This window comes from Rhinolophus ferrumequinum, chromosome 10 (genome assembly GCF_004115265.2).
Source record: "Rhinolophus ferrumequinum isolate MPI-CBG mRhiFer1 chromosome 10, mRhiFer1_v1.p, whole genome shotgun sequence".
NCBI classification, from domain to species: domain Eukaryota; kingdom Metazoa; phylum Chordata; class Mammalia; order Chiroptera; family Rhinolophidae; genus Rhinolophus; species Rhinolophus ferrumequinum.
This window is the reverse complement of record NC_046293.1, coordinates 39,592,847-39,610,407: the sequence shown is the minus strand read 5'-3', so window position 1 is coordinate 39,610,407 and position 17,561 is coordinate 39,592,847. Positions and strand designations below refer to the sequence as shown.

At 36.3% G+C, this 17,561-nt stretch overlaps 1 protein-coding gene across 2 annotated transcripts in view; it reads right to left on the bottom strand.

Annotated features, from left to right (window-relative positions):
- Positions 1-17,561, bottom strand: part of FAR2 (fatty acyl-CoA reductase 2) — a 136,079-nt gene that overhangs the window by 9,253 nt on the left and 109,265 nt on the right. For both annotated transcript variants that reach the window (XR_004424113.1, XM_033116796.1), the window contains exons 5-11: positions 14,172-14,349; positions 12,823-12,867; positions 10,737-10,855; positions 9,794-9,861; positions 7,553-7,724; positions 3,498-3,627; positions 847-974 (exon numbers count right to left, since the gene is read on the bottom strand). Coding sequence is in view for 1 of the 2 variants with exons in the window: in XM_033116796.1 (XP_032972687.1) it covers positions 847-974; positions 3,498-3,627; positions 7,553-7,724; positions 9,794-9,861; positions 10,737-10,855; positions 12,823-12,867; positions 14,172-14,349 (840 nt within the window). In the remaining variant the exon portion in view is untranslated. The remainder of the gene's footprint in view (positions 1-846; positions 975-3,497; positions 3,628-7,552; positions 7,725-9,793; positions 9,862-10,736; positions 10,856-12,822; positions 12,868-14,171; positions 14,350-17,561) is intronic.

Here is a 17,561-nt window from a genome sequence, read left to right as displayed (position 1 = left end):
TACCAAACACCCAACTATGTTATCTGAAGCATAAACATGTCTTTTTCTCGCTGTGACCAGCAAATTATAAGTAAGCGCGCACAGGCACGCCCTGATGGCCTTTGGGTTTTATATCTTTTATTTTCACAACATCCCTGCTCAGTAATCAGATTTCCGTAATAGTCCCTGATAGTTTCTCTCTCTCATACCTCTCACTACTTTAACCTATCTTGCAAACGTGACTAACAAAATCTTCCTGAAATATACTTTGACCATGTTACCATATCACAAATCTTCACTGGTTCTTGTTCCCTGGAGGGCAAGTCCTAAAGTTCTTAGCCTACGACTCATGGTTCCTCTCTGTTTGCAATTTACTTTTCCATCCTTATCATCACTGCATTAAAAACCCTTTGCTTCTACCAGAATTCTTCCATACTGCTATAATTCTTTGTCCCTTAGGGGATTTTAAGGCAGTTGAAGGACGTGAAGAGTGGTTAAGTGACTTGCCCGTGTTAAATAGTATTATCAGGTCTCCTGCCTATTGGGTATTCATTTTCTATATCACATTATGATAGGTTGTGGTAGGAGAATCAGAAAATTTCATTCACATTTGGCTCTCATACTTTACTGTGTGTTACCATGAACAAGTTACCTTCTTTGAGCCTAACTATCTCTTTGACAAAAACGGGATAACAGAAATAATACCTTCCTCATAGGAGTGTGGTGACATCTAAATGAAACAGTGTATTACAGGGAAGCACCTGTTATGTAAACGTTCAAAAAATGTTAATTCCTCCCCTCCCCTGGTCTAATTTCATATCTGGTATAAAAGTGTTCAATAAATATTAACTGACTGATTATGCTTACCTTTTTAAGTGTTGCTTTGCTTTTGGAACCCCAGCCATATCCTCTTTCAATAAGTACTTCTTAACTCCTAAAACATAATTTTCAATGTATTCCAACCAGTTCAACTGGCGCACGTCAAAGTTGAATACCTGAAAGTCAGAGAGAATGGATTGCCATACTGCACTGGTGGACAATCACTCTATCCACGTAAGGAAGTTTCTTTTACACAAATGAGTGACATTCAGTTTAAAAGACTTAAGTTGGACCTCATTTGAGCTGTTATTTCAAAGGCCCTGACAAAAACCATTTGCATAGCAATATTTAAACATGGATCAAGCGCAAACATTTGACTTTTAGGAAGTCGTGTGAGGGAAGTTTAAGGAACTGGTATTAATCTGGCGGAAGCTAATTTCATTTCTACTACATGTGGATTAATTATTTTTTAAAGTGATGGAATAATATGTTAGGGGACAAAACAAATTGTGTGTCTTTTCCTTTCCGTTTCTCATAAATTTTGGTGGTGTCCACTTTGCCTACCATTGTTTCCTACAATGTCGCCAATTCATTATGCAGATTCAGGTAAATTTGGGGGAGCAAAGCCTTGAGGAATAGCTTAACATATGAGTAATTTATATTTTGTATTTGCTTTAGAGCTATTATTATCTATTATGTTAGGTTTCTTTTAGAGTTAAGTGGTAAGGAAAACTTTACTTCTCCTGGAACACTAGTATAATTTCTCCTCTGGGACAAAGAATACCACGAAACTATATTTTCCTTTTCACTGTGCCTCTAAAAAGCTCAAGAACTGTAGTTCAAAATTCCCTATCGAATTCTATTATTTCATTCTTATCCCCGACTTTGTATTTTAATTCATATATTCCCTAATTTGATATTTATTTCTATTTTTTATATGTATTTGTTGTAATATATCTGAAATCTTTGAGATAATTTTGAGTATTAACAGAGAGCATATGAGATTAACAAGGTACAGAGCACTTCATAGACTTGTCCAAAAGCTGAATTGTTTTCCAAAAGTAATTCTGTATCACTTTATTACTTTATTTGGATATGTTTGTTTTCCATACTATCTCTACATTTTATTTATTCATCTATACAAACAGAGGCTTTTACTTTTACACTATTTCAAATTTCTAAGTTAGAGGTCAATGAAGCCCTAGTTTAGAAACCTGATTCCATATGGCAAATCAAACTGGAATCTGAGACACATCAGTTTGGCAATTAAATCCAAGTATTCAGGTCTATTACCTTTGCATACAGTAAATCAACTGCTGACTTGATTCTTTTTTATTTTTTTCCATGAATTTGTAAGTTATTTTAGGTAAAAATAGTAAAATGTCAAAAGGGAAACTCGAAGCTTATTACCTTTTGAATTATGTAGATGGGTAAATTCCATGGAGAGAAGAAAAGCCCACATAAAATTTGAAGCTTTTTAAAAATAATGTACAATAGCTTGAGTTTTTTTAATACCTGGCTTGAGCATCATTCGTGCATTTCAAACAGGTACTTAGAAGAATTTTATCTATACAGGGTAGGTAAGCATTTCTGAAAATAGCTCTATTCATGTCAGTTTTACAGGTCCTCAGTGATGATTTTAGTTAACATCCCTCTAAATCTCATTTGATTTATTAATATAATATTGATGGTGTTTAACTTTGCAAGTAATCCTTAGGTTCCCTGACATAAAGGAATTCTAGGACTTGGATTTGAATCATGCTCTATGAGGCTAGTAGATAAGAGTAAAATCCTTAATTAGCCTTAATCTAATCCTTAATCTAACATTTACTTCTCAGTATGACTTGATTTCTTCTACATGCTGTCAAGTAGAAGTTAAATCAAGAAATGGTTTGACCTTTTAAAAAACATTTTTGGTGGAAAATGTCAATCAAGAGAGTGAAAACTTTCAGGTTTAATTGAAAACTAATGATATGTTCAGGGAACTCATGACTCTGAAGGGAAAACAAAGCTAGGAGCATGTACAAAGTACAAAAGATTTCTATACTTGTGAATTTCAGAATATGCAAAGATTTCAGGGCTTATTGTTTTCAATGGCCAAGAAGCTAATGTAAAGAAATAAGTGGCATGGATGCTAAGCAATTAAAGACCTGTTTTGAGAAATAAAAGTCTGAATTGTTGAAGGAAGTCATTATAGGGAGAAAGACTGACAGTGCTGGAGAGAAGGCAATACTGATGGGGGAAGGTCTTAGATGAGATAGAATAAATAGGAATAGGAATAGGGGTCAGCTTAAAAAGATAAGGAAGAAATTATAGCTTTAGAGATGCTGAACAATTTTGACAAGAACAGTGGTTGAGACAGTTTATGAGCAATAAAGTTATTATTTTTCATCAAAGTCATGCTGTGGCAATTAGGGGAAAGATAGAAGTATGGAGAGCTTGTTGAAAAGATAACAGCTGCGAAAGTATATGAAATGTGACTGCAGAATAGCAGTGAGGATCTAACTGAAGTCCAAGAGCTAGATTTATTACCTACATTAAACTTGTTTCTTGCTGTGTTGATAGCTTTGACTGATTTTCTTAGTGAAAAAAATTCTGTGTATATACCTAAAACTTTATTCATTGGCTTTCCAGGGAAAATAATTCTAAATTCCAAATGAGTAAGATTTTGCTGTTGGTTAAGTCCATGCTGTACTTACTCTTTGGTCCTCGGGACTCAGCTCGGACATCAGCATCTCTGTATTGTATGTGCTCCATTCCCAACTCCGGTTAAGGAAATACTCCAGCATGGAAACGGTTCTTAAAAGCCGATTCATGAGCTTTGTCATCCTGAGGTAAAGATCATATAGAAGCAAAGATCAGCACAGCTCAGATGGCTGCTTCCCTGTTACTCTGTAGAAATCCATGAGAAATTGTTTTGAGAAAAATATTAAAAATATCCCTCTCCTCTTTTCCCCAATTCTTCATTAAAACTCCTGTTGAATGAAGGGAAGGGGATGAATCTAAGGGAGATTGTTCTATCAGGCCTTTTAATACCACCAAACTCCCCCTTTTCCTCTTTTCTACCATCTCTTTCTCAAGAGTAGCAAACATTTTAGAAACCAAACCAGATATCCACCCTTAATGGCATACTGTTCTTTCTCTGAAATCTGAAGTACACAATTCGAAATCTTATTTGTCTTCTTTATGGTATGTTCTTGGATTTTTAAAAAATGGATTGATCCAAAGTCTTAGTATCTAATTTCTGGGCAGAAGTGTTGACTGTATTAGCGTCTGGTGAACTGAAAGCAGTTGTCAGTTGTAATGCAGATTTAAGGGGAAAAGAACTTATTTGTTGATAACCTACTCTGGTAGGCACAGTGCTAATACATGTAAAAAATATCTCCTCTAATTCTCATAGCATCCCTCTTACGTAGGTATGAAGCTGCATTTCTATGAATGGGTAAAGTGAGCTTAAGACAAAAAGGGTCACAATGATATAATAGGTGTTAAAGCCAAAATTGCAACCCAGCTTTGACCGACCTCAAAAAGCCTCTGCTTTTGTAATCCCACCACTCTGTGTCCCATGACTTAACATGGACCACATCTTCCAATACTGTGGTGACGACTGGGACCAGCTCTGCTATGTGAACTTCCCACCTTAACAACAATTGACAACAAACTTCCACATGCAACCTTATATGATCCTCACAATATGACTGTAAGTTAGTCAGGACCTACATCGTTTATCTTCATCTTACAAAAGGATGCATAGGTTCATGGTCACATAGCTAATGCTCATACCTCGGTCTTCCAGCTACAAGTCACCTTTGGCCTATAGAATGTTTGATTTTTATCTTTATCAGTTACGCCAAACTTGGTAGTAGTGACTACTGCAGTTGACCCAGTAATGGCACTGTTTTGGGAATTTGGTCTTACTTCTGGTCAATCCTAATGCCCACATACCTAATAACTCATGGTATCATGGGAAAGTCATAGGCAGAGGGTAGCATCAATATTTCCTGATACAAGCCCATTTGGCTTTTATTATCTAACATCTTTGCTATAGACTGAATGTGTGTCCCCCTCAAAATTCATATGTTGAAACCTATTCCCCCCAATGGGATTACATTTGGAGGAGGAGATTTTGGGAGGTGATTAGTGTCCTTAAAAAAAGATACCCCAGAAGCTCTCTCAGCATGTGAGAGCACAGAGAGAAGATGGCCGTCTAGGAACCGGGAAGCGGGTCCTCAGCAGACCCTGAATCAACCGGTACCTTGGATCTTAGACTTCCTAGTTTCTGTAACAGTGAGAAATAAGTTTCTGCTGTTAATAAGCCACCCAGTCCATGATATTCTGTTATAGCAGCCTAAATGGACAGTCTTTATCCACTCTATGACGTCGATGTAATTGATATGATTTCAACAGATTTATTTTAATTTTTAAAAATAATCTTTGTATAATGATATCATTATATGTGTAGGACTGTATCAGCATAATACTATTTCTTTTCTGAAAGAAAGAATACATTTATTACTCTCAGGTAGAGAAGGTCTGCTTAGTACATAAAATGCAAAAGCCATAAAGGAAAAGAATTGATTCGTTTTATCACATAAAAATCTAAAACTTCTTTAGTAATAATAGTGATTACTGTATTCTATACATTCTTACGTAAAACTCTATTAAATAGGTATGATTACTATCTTTTTTTTTACAGGTGAGGAAGCTATGATTTAGAGAGGTTAAATAATTTAGGGCTCATATGGCTAAATTGGTAAAGTCAGGATTTAAATCGTTAAGTCTGACTCTAAATTCCATGCTCTTAAGAACAGCATTATATTAGCTTTCCTTGCGTTATATTATAAAAAGCTTCATACTCAAAGCTACAAGATAAGAAACAGACTTGGAGAAAACACATTAAATATATATTTACACACACACACACACATGTCCATAAATTAATAAGGCCAACTCAGTAGAAAAATAGACAAGAAATAGAAACAGGCAACTCACAGAGGAGAAAAATGTGAATGTCCAATGAACAAATGAGAGCCCAGCCCCTTCAGCAATCAGGGGAATGCAAATCAAAGTAACAAAGAGATGCCATTTCTTGTCTTCAGTTTGACAATTTAAAAGATTGATTTTTGCCAAGTATTTATAGGAGTGGAAACTACCGCCCCTCCCCCCAGATTTGTGCCTTCGTGTGCTGATGTGGCAGTGCAAATCGGCAGAGCCTTCCTCTAGGGCAGCCTGGCAGTAGCCCAATATCCACATACCTTCCAACGCAGCAATAGCAGCCCTCAGCATCTTCCCCAAGCCCAAGGGCAGACTGGACAAAAACGCATGTGCGCTGGTATTCATTGCCCCATTGTTTGTAATAGGGAAACAAAGACAACACTCAGCACAATGACTGAGATTTTCACGGAACATTAGTGACAAGCACTGGAAAATATATAGGATTGATGTATACACACACCCTTACGTCAAAGCAAAACTGTATATATGTTCATATATGGTTGTAAATGCATAGATTACACACAAACACACCTAGGGAGAGAAAGGGTCTAGAAGGATTCTAGCATTTTCTGCTGTAAAGATTATTCTTAAAACTCCTATCACAAAATACACTTACCCATTTCCCACAAATATTATAATTTAATTTCTCACAAAGAAAATTCATAAAAGATTTTTATTGAGTCCCTTCCTCCTGTGTTTTTCTTTTCTACTTACTGAACTTCGCTCTTACCCCGGGTCTTCTTCCACCCTGATATGTTTTAAAGTCTTTAGCATTTCTGCCTGCAATGTTTCTTTTTTCTTTTTTTACCCATCTTTATTTAATAAGCCCCATACAAATATCTTCCCTATTGCCACAATGCCCCCTTTTCACTTTGCACAAGGAGAAATTGACAGTTACTGAGTTTTGAGCTCTTAATAAGGTCTCTGCCAAATTTGGATAAAATCTACATTGCCTAAGTTTTGTCATTTGCTCTACTAATAAGGATGGAAATTAGACATGCTGGGAAAGACTTCCTCCTTTATAAAGGGCTAGAACAGAGGCTCGAATATTCATACTTTTGATTGCAGAAATTGCCTTTGGTAATTATAATAATGATGGCTCCTCAGACGCCTCTAATATTCAAGTGAGACAGAGAGCGAAAAGGATATGTCTTGTGTCACACAGCTACAGGGTGACAGAGCTGCCTCAGCATCAGCATACATTTTACTCTACCTTGTTACCTTTAATTTCTTCACTCATCTTTAGGTGGCAGTAATCTAGTTCAGATTTCTCCAAATCTTTCGTCTGTCACTTCCTTAGAGGCTACTTTAAATTCTACCCTTAGCTTCTGTTTCCTTATTTGTATAATTGGGATGATGAAGATATCTTCCTTGAGTGGTGGTGAGAATGAAAGTGAGATCATCATGCATCTTCCCATGTGTATGTAAGTGAGGCTGTTATCGCTATCATACATTGTAAGATCATCTAATGATTTAGAAAACCTCACACCAGTCTCAGTTGCTTTTCCTTTTGGGTGGATGATTACTTGCTGAATTCAGCAAGCAAGATCCGTAACACTTAACTTCCATTACTATGATGGAAGATTGTTAAGGTTGGGTAGCTTAGGGCTTTTCACTACTATTCTTTTGGTTGTCCATATACATATATATGTTAGATTCGGTTGTCAACTTTGGTCCCCAGCCGAAGGGAGGGCTAAGGACTTGGGGCCCTAATGTTCCATGGAGCGACACTCTTAAAGCTGTTGACCCAGCTTCTCACCTGGGTTTCCTTCCTGTGAGCCGGAGGTAGAAGTCATAGATGATGGCAGGGGCCCGGTGGCTGACTGCATTCCAGTACTGTGTTGTGATGGTGTTGGTTGTGAAGTCAGCATACGGCCTCCTAAAAGCTCTCTCAAATGGGATTTTTTCAAAGGCTGCCAAGACTTGGAATCCTGGGGGAAAAAAACCAAAAAAACAGTGCTAAGTCTAAAGCATATAAGCCCATTGTGGTGGATGGCATTTGCAATGGGTCAAAACAATAAAGAATAAGGATTTGCTGTGTAGAGTCAAGAATCAATTTCTGAGAACAATATTAAGATTTTTATCCCAGACTAGTGGTCACCTGCAAAATCAAACGTGAATGAGTTAGGAATTGGGTCCTTTTCTTGAAACCTTTACTATAAAACAACTTCTTGGAGAAATAGTTTTAGTTAGTACTGTGAAGTATTGCTTGGAAAAACTTAAATTCATCATTTAATTCCAAGGTTATTGGCCTAGTCTGGAAGTCCCTAGATAGAGCCTAAGAGGCCTTATTTCCTTGTTTGGGTCATTACTTGCAGAACCATCTGGAAAGTTCTTTAACATTTTACTTAAACCTTTATAAAGGGCTACTTAAACCTTAATCCTTTAAAGGTTTAAGTAAGAGAGAGAATATAAAGGCAAATTTCTTTGTGCTTGTTCACTTTAATGCCATAGTCTTTTACTTCTTTGGGATTTCTGCTTCTTTGGGAATATATCAGACTCAATTGTCCACTCTTGTCTCCAGAGGGTTTTTTTTTTCATAATAACTTTTTAAATACTATTACTTAGATAACACCTTGTTAAAAACTTTTAATGTACATTTGCAAATTCAATAATTCTTTTCAAAAGAATACTCATTTGAATTCAATGTTGATTTTATTTATGTAGAATTTGCATTGAATATGCTTAAATTCATTATTCAATTATGACGAAGAGATCGATTGTCTTCGTAATATGATTATTGTTCTCCTTAAAAGATACTACTTGGAAATCTATATGAAAAATATTTACTCTGTACTGAAAAGATTCTCAAGACATATCTGACCCAGGAATCTGGACTCTTTTCCTGCCAGAGGGATTTATATTCACTTTTAAGGATCTAGTGGCGTGGTTATTGCACATTCAATAGGCAAGAGACCTGTCTCCCATTTCAGGCACCAGCTCCCCATATCAGTTTGAATAGATAGATCATTTACTCTCTCTGGGTCTCATATGTAAAATAAAGTGACCCTCCTAGATTATTTTTAAGATCATTTTTCAACTATGAGATGCTATAGTTACATAAAACAGAAAGTAAGAATTTTTGGCATGGAAGAGGGCTACTTTGAATCTCAGAAAGGAAATTTACATGGAACATCTTTTTATTTAAGGGCTTAAGATATCTTGTTTGCTTCTATTAATGCCTCTTTTTATGAGTGACATCAATTCTGTTACTGAGGTAGAGGACATTTATTTTTGCTTCCAAATGTTTTCAGAATTATTTTTGATATATTATGTAAATAACGATATATGATCTATGATGTAAAGATCTCTTATGGTAGATAAATAATTTCATTGACTTTTCATGGAAGCAATAACTTTGCAAATAGAATAGCACAGCCGAGTGTTCTGAATTGGAAATCACATTGTAATAAATTAAGCACATGTGATTTTTTTCCTCCTCCATTTAGTACCCCCCCACACCCCAAACAGCTAGATGATCTGAAGTTTCATAAATTCACAAGAAAATCAACTCCTAAATTGACAAAGGAGTACAAGATTGGTTAGCTAATTTTCTATTTATATGTAGGATTAATTACAACAAGGTACTTTCAAGGTTACTCTTGTGGCTAACTGCATAATTAACAAAGAGTATCACTGACTTAATAACAAAAGTTTGTGTTATTAGACACTTCTAAGTCTACTTGGCCGTTTCACATTGATGTAGCACAGTGATGTAGCAAGGAGGCCGAGGGTGAGTGTGTCTGTGGGAGCAGCTGCCTCAACAGGAGCATTTTATCACTGACGTGGCTTATAATTGCTGACTTCTAGTTGGTTTTATTTATTTTAAAAAATCTCTATAGCCAATGGACCCCTTATTGCTTACAATCATGCAGATGTTCCAATTGACCCTTCTTTGTTTTTTTTTCCCCATTACACTCTAAGTTCCATGACACACTTTGTCAACCCCCCCCCCCCCAGACGCTAGTATTTATGTAGTTATGTCCCTATAGGCACTTACCCATTTTGCCCCAGTAACAGGGATTGAAGTTACCAGAAGTACAGTGGTAGATTAACGTTGATTTAGGTCTAGAAAGAGAAATAAAATTTAGGTAAATACAACAAAGTGGAGAACGAATGAAAGAAAGATAAGGAAAAATAATAGACAAGGTTGTTTCAATAATTCCCAGCAGAAAGGCAAATGAAGCAACACTTCCATCTTTTGTTCCTTCTTTGGGTTAATAAGCAAAATGGAAGAAGTCTAGGAACAGTGTGTGCGTGTATGAAAGAGATCTCAGATAGATCAATACATTTGTGGAACAAATGGAAGTACCATGACAATGAGAAAGCAGATCATGCTTCTAACTTATGGACATGTTTGCTGGGCAAAAAAAATAGTCTGTGTTTTCTCCTAAGTCCAGTTAAGCCCTGCTGGTTTGGAAAACATCTAAATGTCTTACTTCAAATAAGAAAAAAATAATTCTGTTTACCATTTACTAACAGAGCCAAATATAAAATATACAAACAACCTATTTTTTTTTTTTTGAATGAGGAAGTACTCCCACACATGGTGATCTTAACTTTGGCATTTATCAGGAATTGAGCAGTTCAATGAAATATAAAATACGCTCTCAGTTCATCCACTTTTATCTCCTTTGCCTTAAAAAAAGAAGCTGTATTTTAGATTACTGACTAGAAAGAGAAGCTTTTTGGTTATCAACAATTTTACGGTTAAATGATTAAAAGAGTTTGTATTTTATGATCAAAGAAGTATTAAGCACTATTTATAAAACAACTCAATACATATGTGATGGCATATTTGGAACTATGTGAAATAGTGAAACAGATATCTTCTCATATTTGTGGTCTTCTATGATAAAAACGCATATATTTTGAAAATAAGCCTAAAATATTCACCCCCCACCCCTTATCATCAAATCTTTTGAAAGCCAGCTTAAGCATACCTGTTAACAGCAGTGTACCATCCTACAGCCAAGGTGAGATTGGCGACTGTATCAACCGGAATTAAATCTGCCACAGCCTTTGGAGTACCTCTTATTGCCCGGAGAAACCCTTTCCCAGCCTGCACAGGAGGGAGAACATAAAATACTGAACCAGGTCTTCAGTGACAGTTGGGGCTAATACTAATGCTTTCAGTAATAATTGCAAACATTGATTCATCGCTTACTAGGCTATTGTGCCAAGCTGACATCTCTCAGCCTATTCAAGCTCCCAGCCAAGTTCACCTCAAATGCCAACATTTCCATGAACAGCTAGTGGTCCTTAGGTTCCTTTAGGGCGTGAAATTCCTCAAATTTGTGAGAAGCTAATATATTTAGTTAATTAACAAACACCAAGAATACTTTTTCACATCTTAAAAATTAATTTATAAGACACTTTAAGAACTAAGGTTTTCCAAATTTCCTATTAATACTTTTTTTTAAAATTTAAGTTTACCATTTCTTAAATGATATTATTTTCTGCTAGTGCTTACTAACTTACCAGCAACAGCAGACACTAAAAGTTTAAGAAATAATTTATTTAAAAAAATTAATAAAATTCTACTCTTTAACAACTTTGTTATTACTTGGGAAAAGGCCACCATTATTTACTTTTCGTTCGGTATCTTAGTTCACCTCACAGATCACTGATGTTACTTAGATGCAAGAATCGGGAGTTATGCACATTAATAAATAGGTCATGCCAACAGATAAATCAGTTAATAAATAAAAAGTTGTTTATTGATTTTATGAAGTAATTGATTATTTATACCCTGCGTACTCCCAACACTGATTTGCAGCATTTCGCACTTTTGTATGTTCCTGATTTCTGTTTTCTTGTAACTGATTCTCTTCCCTTTGGACATAAGAAAATTTTATACAATTTTGGAAAATTTTAGAAAATTTGATTAAGTGTGCAGCTTTGTAAACTGTGTGATGAAACACACTCTAGTGTCATGTTAAAATAATTGTGTTCCAAATTACCAAATGCTCACCCTCAGCTAAGCCTTATAGAAACAAGAGCTGAAGGCCGGTAGAGAACAAAAAGAGAAGCTGCTAGAAAAAAGAAAAAAAAATCAGAAAGAAGTTCATTTTTACTATCTTTGACAAGTAGTCATAATTCACTGTCTTATATTTGTATTTTAGTTCATGTCGGACCTAGCTCTGAGAAGAGCAGAGGCAGAGTGTGAAGCACAAGATTTCTAATAAGAGTTCAGCTCAGTTAGAAAATTGAATTCCTTTTCATTGTTCTAAAGAGTAGAGCTGTGGTCTGGTCCTAAAATGCTTTAGTGTGACCTGTGAAGCACCACAGCTCAGACCAGATAGGTCTTGACTGCAGGGGACTCTTACCTAGAGGAATCATTGACGTTTCTCCTCCTCTGTGAGAGGTTTATTGTTGAAAAGCGTTTCCTATATCAACTTTTATATTTGAAAAATTTGTTCCAATTGGTAGTTCTCTTTCATATATACAGAGGCTGCCAAAAAAATGTATACACATTTTAAGAAATGTCATCTTAAAATATGTATACATTTTTTGGTACCCCTGGTATATATTAATAACTAGTTATTTATGTATTTTATATATGTGTATATATACACACACACACATATATATACATATATATAAAGTCTCTATACACACACACACACACACACATAAACTCTTGTATGTGTTTTAGAATCAAGAATTTAGTATGATTTTTGTTGCATCCCCAACTCGCAGCGAGAAGTAGGAAACACCCCCATCTTGTGGTATCTATAGGGAAGTGCAGACATGTTCCTCCATGCTCAAAGACTTTCCAAAAATAAAACTCCTAAATAGTAATTGATATCACAGTACCTCTGTTTTTCTGACAATAAAATCCACAAATAAAAGTAATGTCATCCTGCCTCTATTTTCCAATCAGCAAAATTAAGAAAAGTTGCTTCAATTGTAGTTAGTAAACTAACATTTATGGTTTTGGATCAATGAAGCTAAGACAACACTAAGCATTTTGTTACTATCCCTCCACTACATTTCAAGGAGTTATTTCCACATTATCATACATACCGCAATAATGAGCCCACTAGGTCCATTTAGGTTATCAACCCAACCCTAAAAAAGGAGAAGAGAAAGAGGAGATCTTTACTGATTACACATGTCAGAAAATCGTAATACCTTACCCCTGGAACATCTGCAGTCTAATATTAATAAATTTCAAAGCAGGGCACTGAGACCCCAGTCGATACAACTGTCTAATGCAGTATTTCAGATCACAAATAAAGGTCAATGGCAAAGCACTGGATATTTTCAGCACTTTATTTGTGCAAAAATTAAAATTCTGCCAGCAGGAGTCATGGATGGTTTCAAGTTGTTTTAATGACATCTTAGGGGCTAAATTAGACCTTGTATTAATATCATAATCTGCTTACCAATTCATCAACCATTATTTTTCTCCACCTGGGTCCTGATTTTGTCTCCCCAGGGGAACATTTGAAACATGATTTCTGGGAATTATCTAGTTCTTGAGAATTTTAGGAGTCATAGCACCGATACTATCTCTCTATATATTTGTATGAGCTTGCTTAGATATGTTAGAGGAAAGATTATGTTTAGGAGTAGTTACAGGAAAATGTCTTTTTGAGTTTTTCCCCTACACCCTAAGCAAGTCAGCTGACTTTATTTTGTCTGTTTTTTTTTTTTTTTTAAATCTGTAAAAGTGAACATGTGAGTGTAAAATGGGAGAGGAGGGAGAAGATGAAAGGATTTTATGTTGAAACTTTTACTAGGGACCAGGTACTGTACTACGCACTCCTCATACATTGTCTCATTTGATCAATTCTCCACAGTGGGTAGTAATAACCCAGTTTTACAGATGCGACAAGTCAAAAGGCTGCACTTTCAGTAAGTGATGGAGCTTGAATTTATCTGGTCCTAAAACTTCACAGAATTGCTTCAAAGAAGATGGTGTAATTCCAAGTACTTTGAAAAGGATAAAGGAGTATCTAGAGACAAAAATTATTACGTGTTCCTAAACTGAGAACCTTCTGTGAACTTTATGATTCCTGTTACCCTGGCAGTTGCCATCAAGAACATTTTGGTATATTTAAACTATAGTGGGAAAGGCAAGACATTAAACTATCTCTCATGTACGTTTTAAGACTACAGTTAATGAGAAGCTAGTTTAAGATCTCCACCCAACTCTAGACAGCTGGTGTAAATCCCAGAGGAGCCTCATGATAGATAAATCCTGAACCAAACGTGGAATTTGCCCTAATATAATGGATTCATGTTTGATTTCCTGCACTCAGCTATACATCCTGAGAAGAGAGAGACAGCGAGTGAGAAAAGACATCAGAAAGTAATTGGGCTAGAAGGGCGCAACTTGGAAGCAGAGAATTCGTGTGAAATGCGCTTACTGGGAAAGGCTCCTGCCAGGTTGCTCCGACAATGGAGGGCCTTACGATGGCAATGTTTAGGTTTCTGCTCTCCTGCTGCACCACCATCTCTCCCAAGGCCTTGGTGTAGGTGTAAGTGTTGGGCCGATCCCCGATCAGCTTGGGTGTGATCTCATCAATAATAGCATCGTCTAACCACCTGGAAGTAGTCAACGGAAAAAAGAATTCTAGCAGCGTGTGTTAGACAATAGACCAAGGAGAAACTGTGAGATACAGACAATCAAACAAAACTTCCACTTTTTCTCGCTTGAGTTCTGGAATTCAGAGTAGTGACGGGGTGCTAAGGATGAGTGTATCCCTGTCCAAATCACACATGTTGGATGAGCTCTTCACTCTCCATTGTTAGCCTAATCTCACCAGTAGAATCCTACTTCTTCCCACCCAGATCAATGTAACAGCTTTTCAGTCTACTACTTTGTTACATACAGTCTCTAATTATCTTAAATTACTTGCTCTCCAAAAGGTCATAAGTACACATTCATTGAACACATTCGTGAGCCCAGGAGCATGTTAGGTGCTGTGTGCGTGTAGTTTAGAGTCTCTCATCCAAGGTGCTTCTGTGGCAGTGCCACTCATTCCATGTTGTCCAGTTAAAACCTAATGCACCAATCTTGCAAATTTCAGCTTTTAATTTTGAAAACTCCATCAACAAACAAAAGAACTACATCTGACAGCTTGCAATCTGCTTTAGCAAATCACACGTGAACTGTATTTTGAAGGTCTGTTTTGAGTCTATGCCAATAACTTGGTAATTCTTTCTAGTGAAGTCTGAAATGCTCTCATAACTATTAATAGTGTGTCAAGCGGCGTCATTATAATACTCTGAAGTGGTTTTAATAGAATTATTATTGAATACCTCTACTTACAAGAACACATGTATTGTTAACAACTGACGGACCATCTTTTCTTTAAAGATGTCAGAACCATTTTGAAAATCCCAAGGTCTATCTGTACTTCTTGAAGAGAGCAATAAATACAATTACTGTCAGTTAAATATTTAATGTTTCTCTTATCTGGCAGATCTAGGTGGTTAAAGTTTTGATATAACATAGTTTGAAAAATAATAGGCTACCTATATGGGTTAGAGTGATTTTATAATCAATAGAGTTGATATCTGTATTCCTTTCTTATAGGACAGAGCTCAGTCATACTGTTCTGATGGTAGAAAAATCTTAGTTGTGACCACTTTGTTCCCATGACAAATTGTTAAGCATTTAAGATGTGCTCATGCCATGACTTATTCAGCAGCACAATTTTAATAACTCTCCATTTTAATAACTCTCATTTGATTTTAACGTGCAACCTGAGCACTGTCTATAATTTCATTTTTCTCTTTGCTGCCACTAGTGCTGCGTGTTTTCTAGATAGCCAAATGCCTTTTGATTTAAATTGAATAGGGAAAGATTGAGAAGTTCCTAGAATTAAAAACAATTCCAAGTACTTAGAAAAATACAAGCTACTCCAAGTACTTGTATATGGCCACTTGAGATTTGGGAGCGAGAGTGGGACGCTGCGGGCACCTCTCTGTCTTTAGAATAACGTTACCTTTACCTCATCTTATTTGTGGGTCAACAGTAGATTAATTAACGTAAGACCATTTTCTTTCACTTGCAAAAACATACAGGTTACAGCAACCTGGTCAGAAGAACTACAGCCTAATTTCAATAAGGCTGTAGAGAAAAAAAATGTAAGTGAACATCAGACCCTAGTAATGCACTAGGATTATACGTCACAGGGTTGGTACCAGTTGCTGTCGCTGACTCATTGGTGAGCACGGAAAGGGTGATACTTAGAGGCTTTATCAAGTTGGGTGAGTTAGCTTCTTAAAAATATTGGTTTCATAGGTTTCTAAGAACACATATGCAAGAGAAGTTGTAATATTCTGTAGATGGTTTGCCGCCACTATTCAGAGCTCCACTTGTATTCTAGTGTATTGGCTTCTCGTTGCCTCCATTTTCACTTGTGCAAAGTGGCAATAATGACATATTTGTAATTATTATAATTATATAAACATCTAAACGTTCAGGTTACCACGAGGACACACAGGAATATTCACAACTGCACTTAAAAGTATTTGATAAAACACAATAAACCAGTAAACCTAAGGCACACTAAAACAACCAGGGAACATATATGTACACAGGTATTAGGTGGTTTTAAAGTATCTTTTCTAATACAGCCAAAAAGACCACCGCCTGTGTCATGCAGCCACTTCCTGAGTTCTCAGAGATGAGTCTGACAAGCATGCACACCCATTCGTTACAGTGATGCCCTTTTTAGGATCTATAATCAGTTCATGCTCTTCTTTACCAAACTTTGATTTGCTGCTGGGGTTTGTTCTCAGTTTGTTTTTAGAACAGTAAATAAGTTAGCGTGAAAAAAGATACTATATAAACCAAAGTACATTTCTCAAATTAACCCAATGGCCTTGGGTGTACTCAAGATGTTTTGAACCCATAGGTCCCAAATTCTAAACGTCTATTTAAACTGATTCAAAAGAAGCAAACAGTTATTAAAGGATTCAGAAAATAGAGAGTGTGTATGCATGTGTTTGAGGGTGTGTGGGGGGCACGCACACCTACAATTTCCTCTAAATGTTACTCTCATTTTGGTTTTAAATTTATTGAATCAACCTCTAATATCATTAATAATTTCATAATTTATGTGTTTCCCAAATGAAATAACGAGGAATTTTCCTCCTAATTTTCTTATTCAACAAGCAGGGCAAGTCTACTGGTGTATCAGGAAAAGCTTTCTGGAGAGTAAGTGCTGGACGCACTGCCTCATGGTTACAATAGCTCTCTCCTTCTGTCATCTGGATCATGTCCATCTCTTGATTATTGCAATTATCATGCCATATGTACTTGCTCATGTGTCTGTTTCTCCACTTTACAATGAGTCCAGGAGAGCAGCGATTATGGTTTTTTGTTTTTTTGTTTTAATCTCGGTGTCCAATCACTTTTCCTCTCTCAGGAACCAGCTATTTTTATTTTATTCAGTAAATGGGTACTTTCCCATATGACAGTCTTGATTGGCCAATTTAAATTCTGTATAAGGTTTTGAGAAGCTGAACTGGACAATGGTAGGAAAGAATGGGTGAAGTCAGAAAGAGGTGAGGCTGCAGGGAGACTGTGTGAAAGGAAGAAAGGATGAAGCAAAATTGGAAGTTCAAGTATCCCGTGGCTGTGGTGAAACGTGTTGAGAAGCTGAAAAGGTGAATGTTCACCCACTTCAATTTGGCAGGGTTGGCTTCCGAGTAAACTTAACCGGCTTCAGAGTAAATTTAAACTTTTATTAGGGAGAAGAAATGTGTACCTGAGCTTAAATGCTTGTGGTGAACTGACCTCTGTA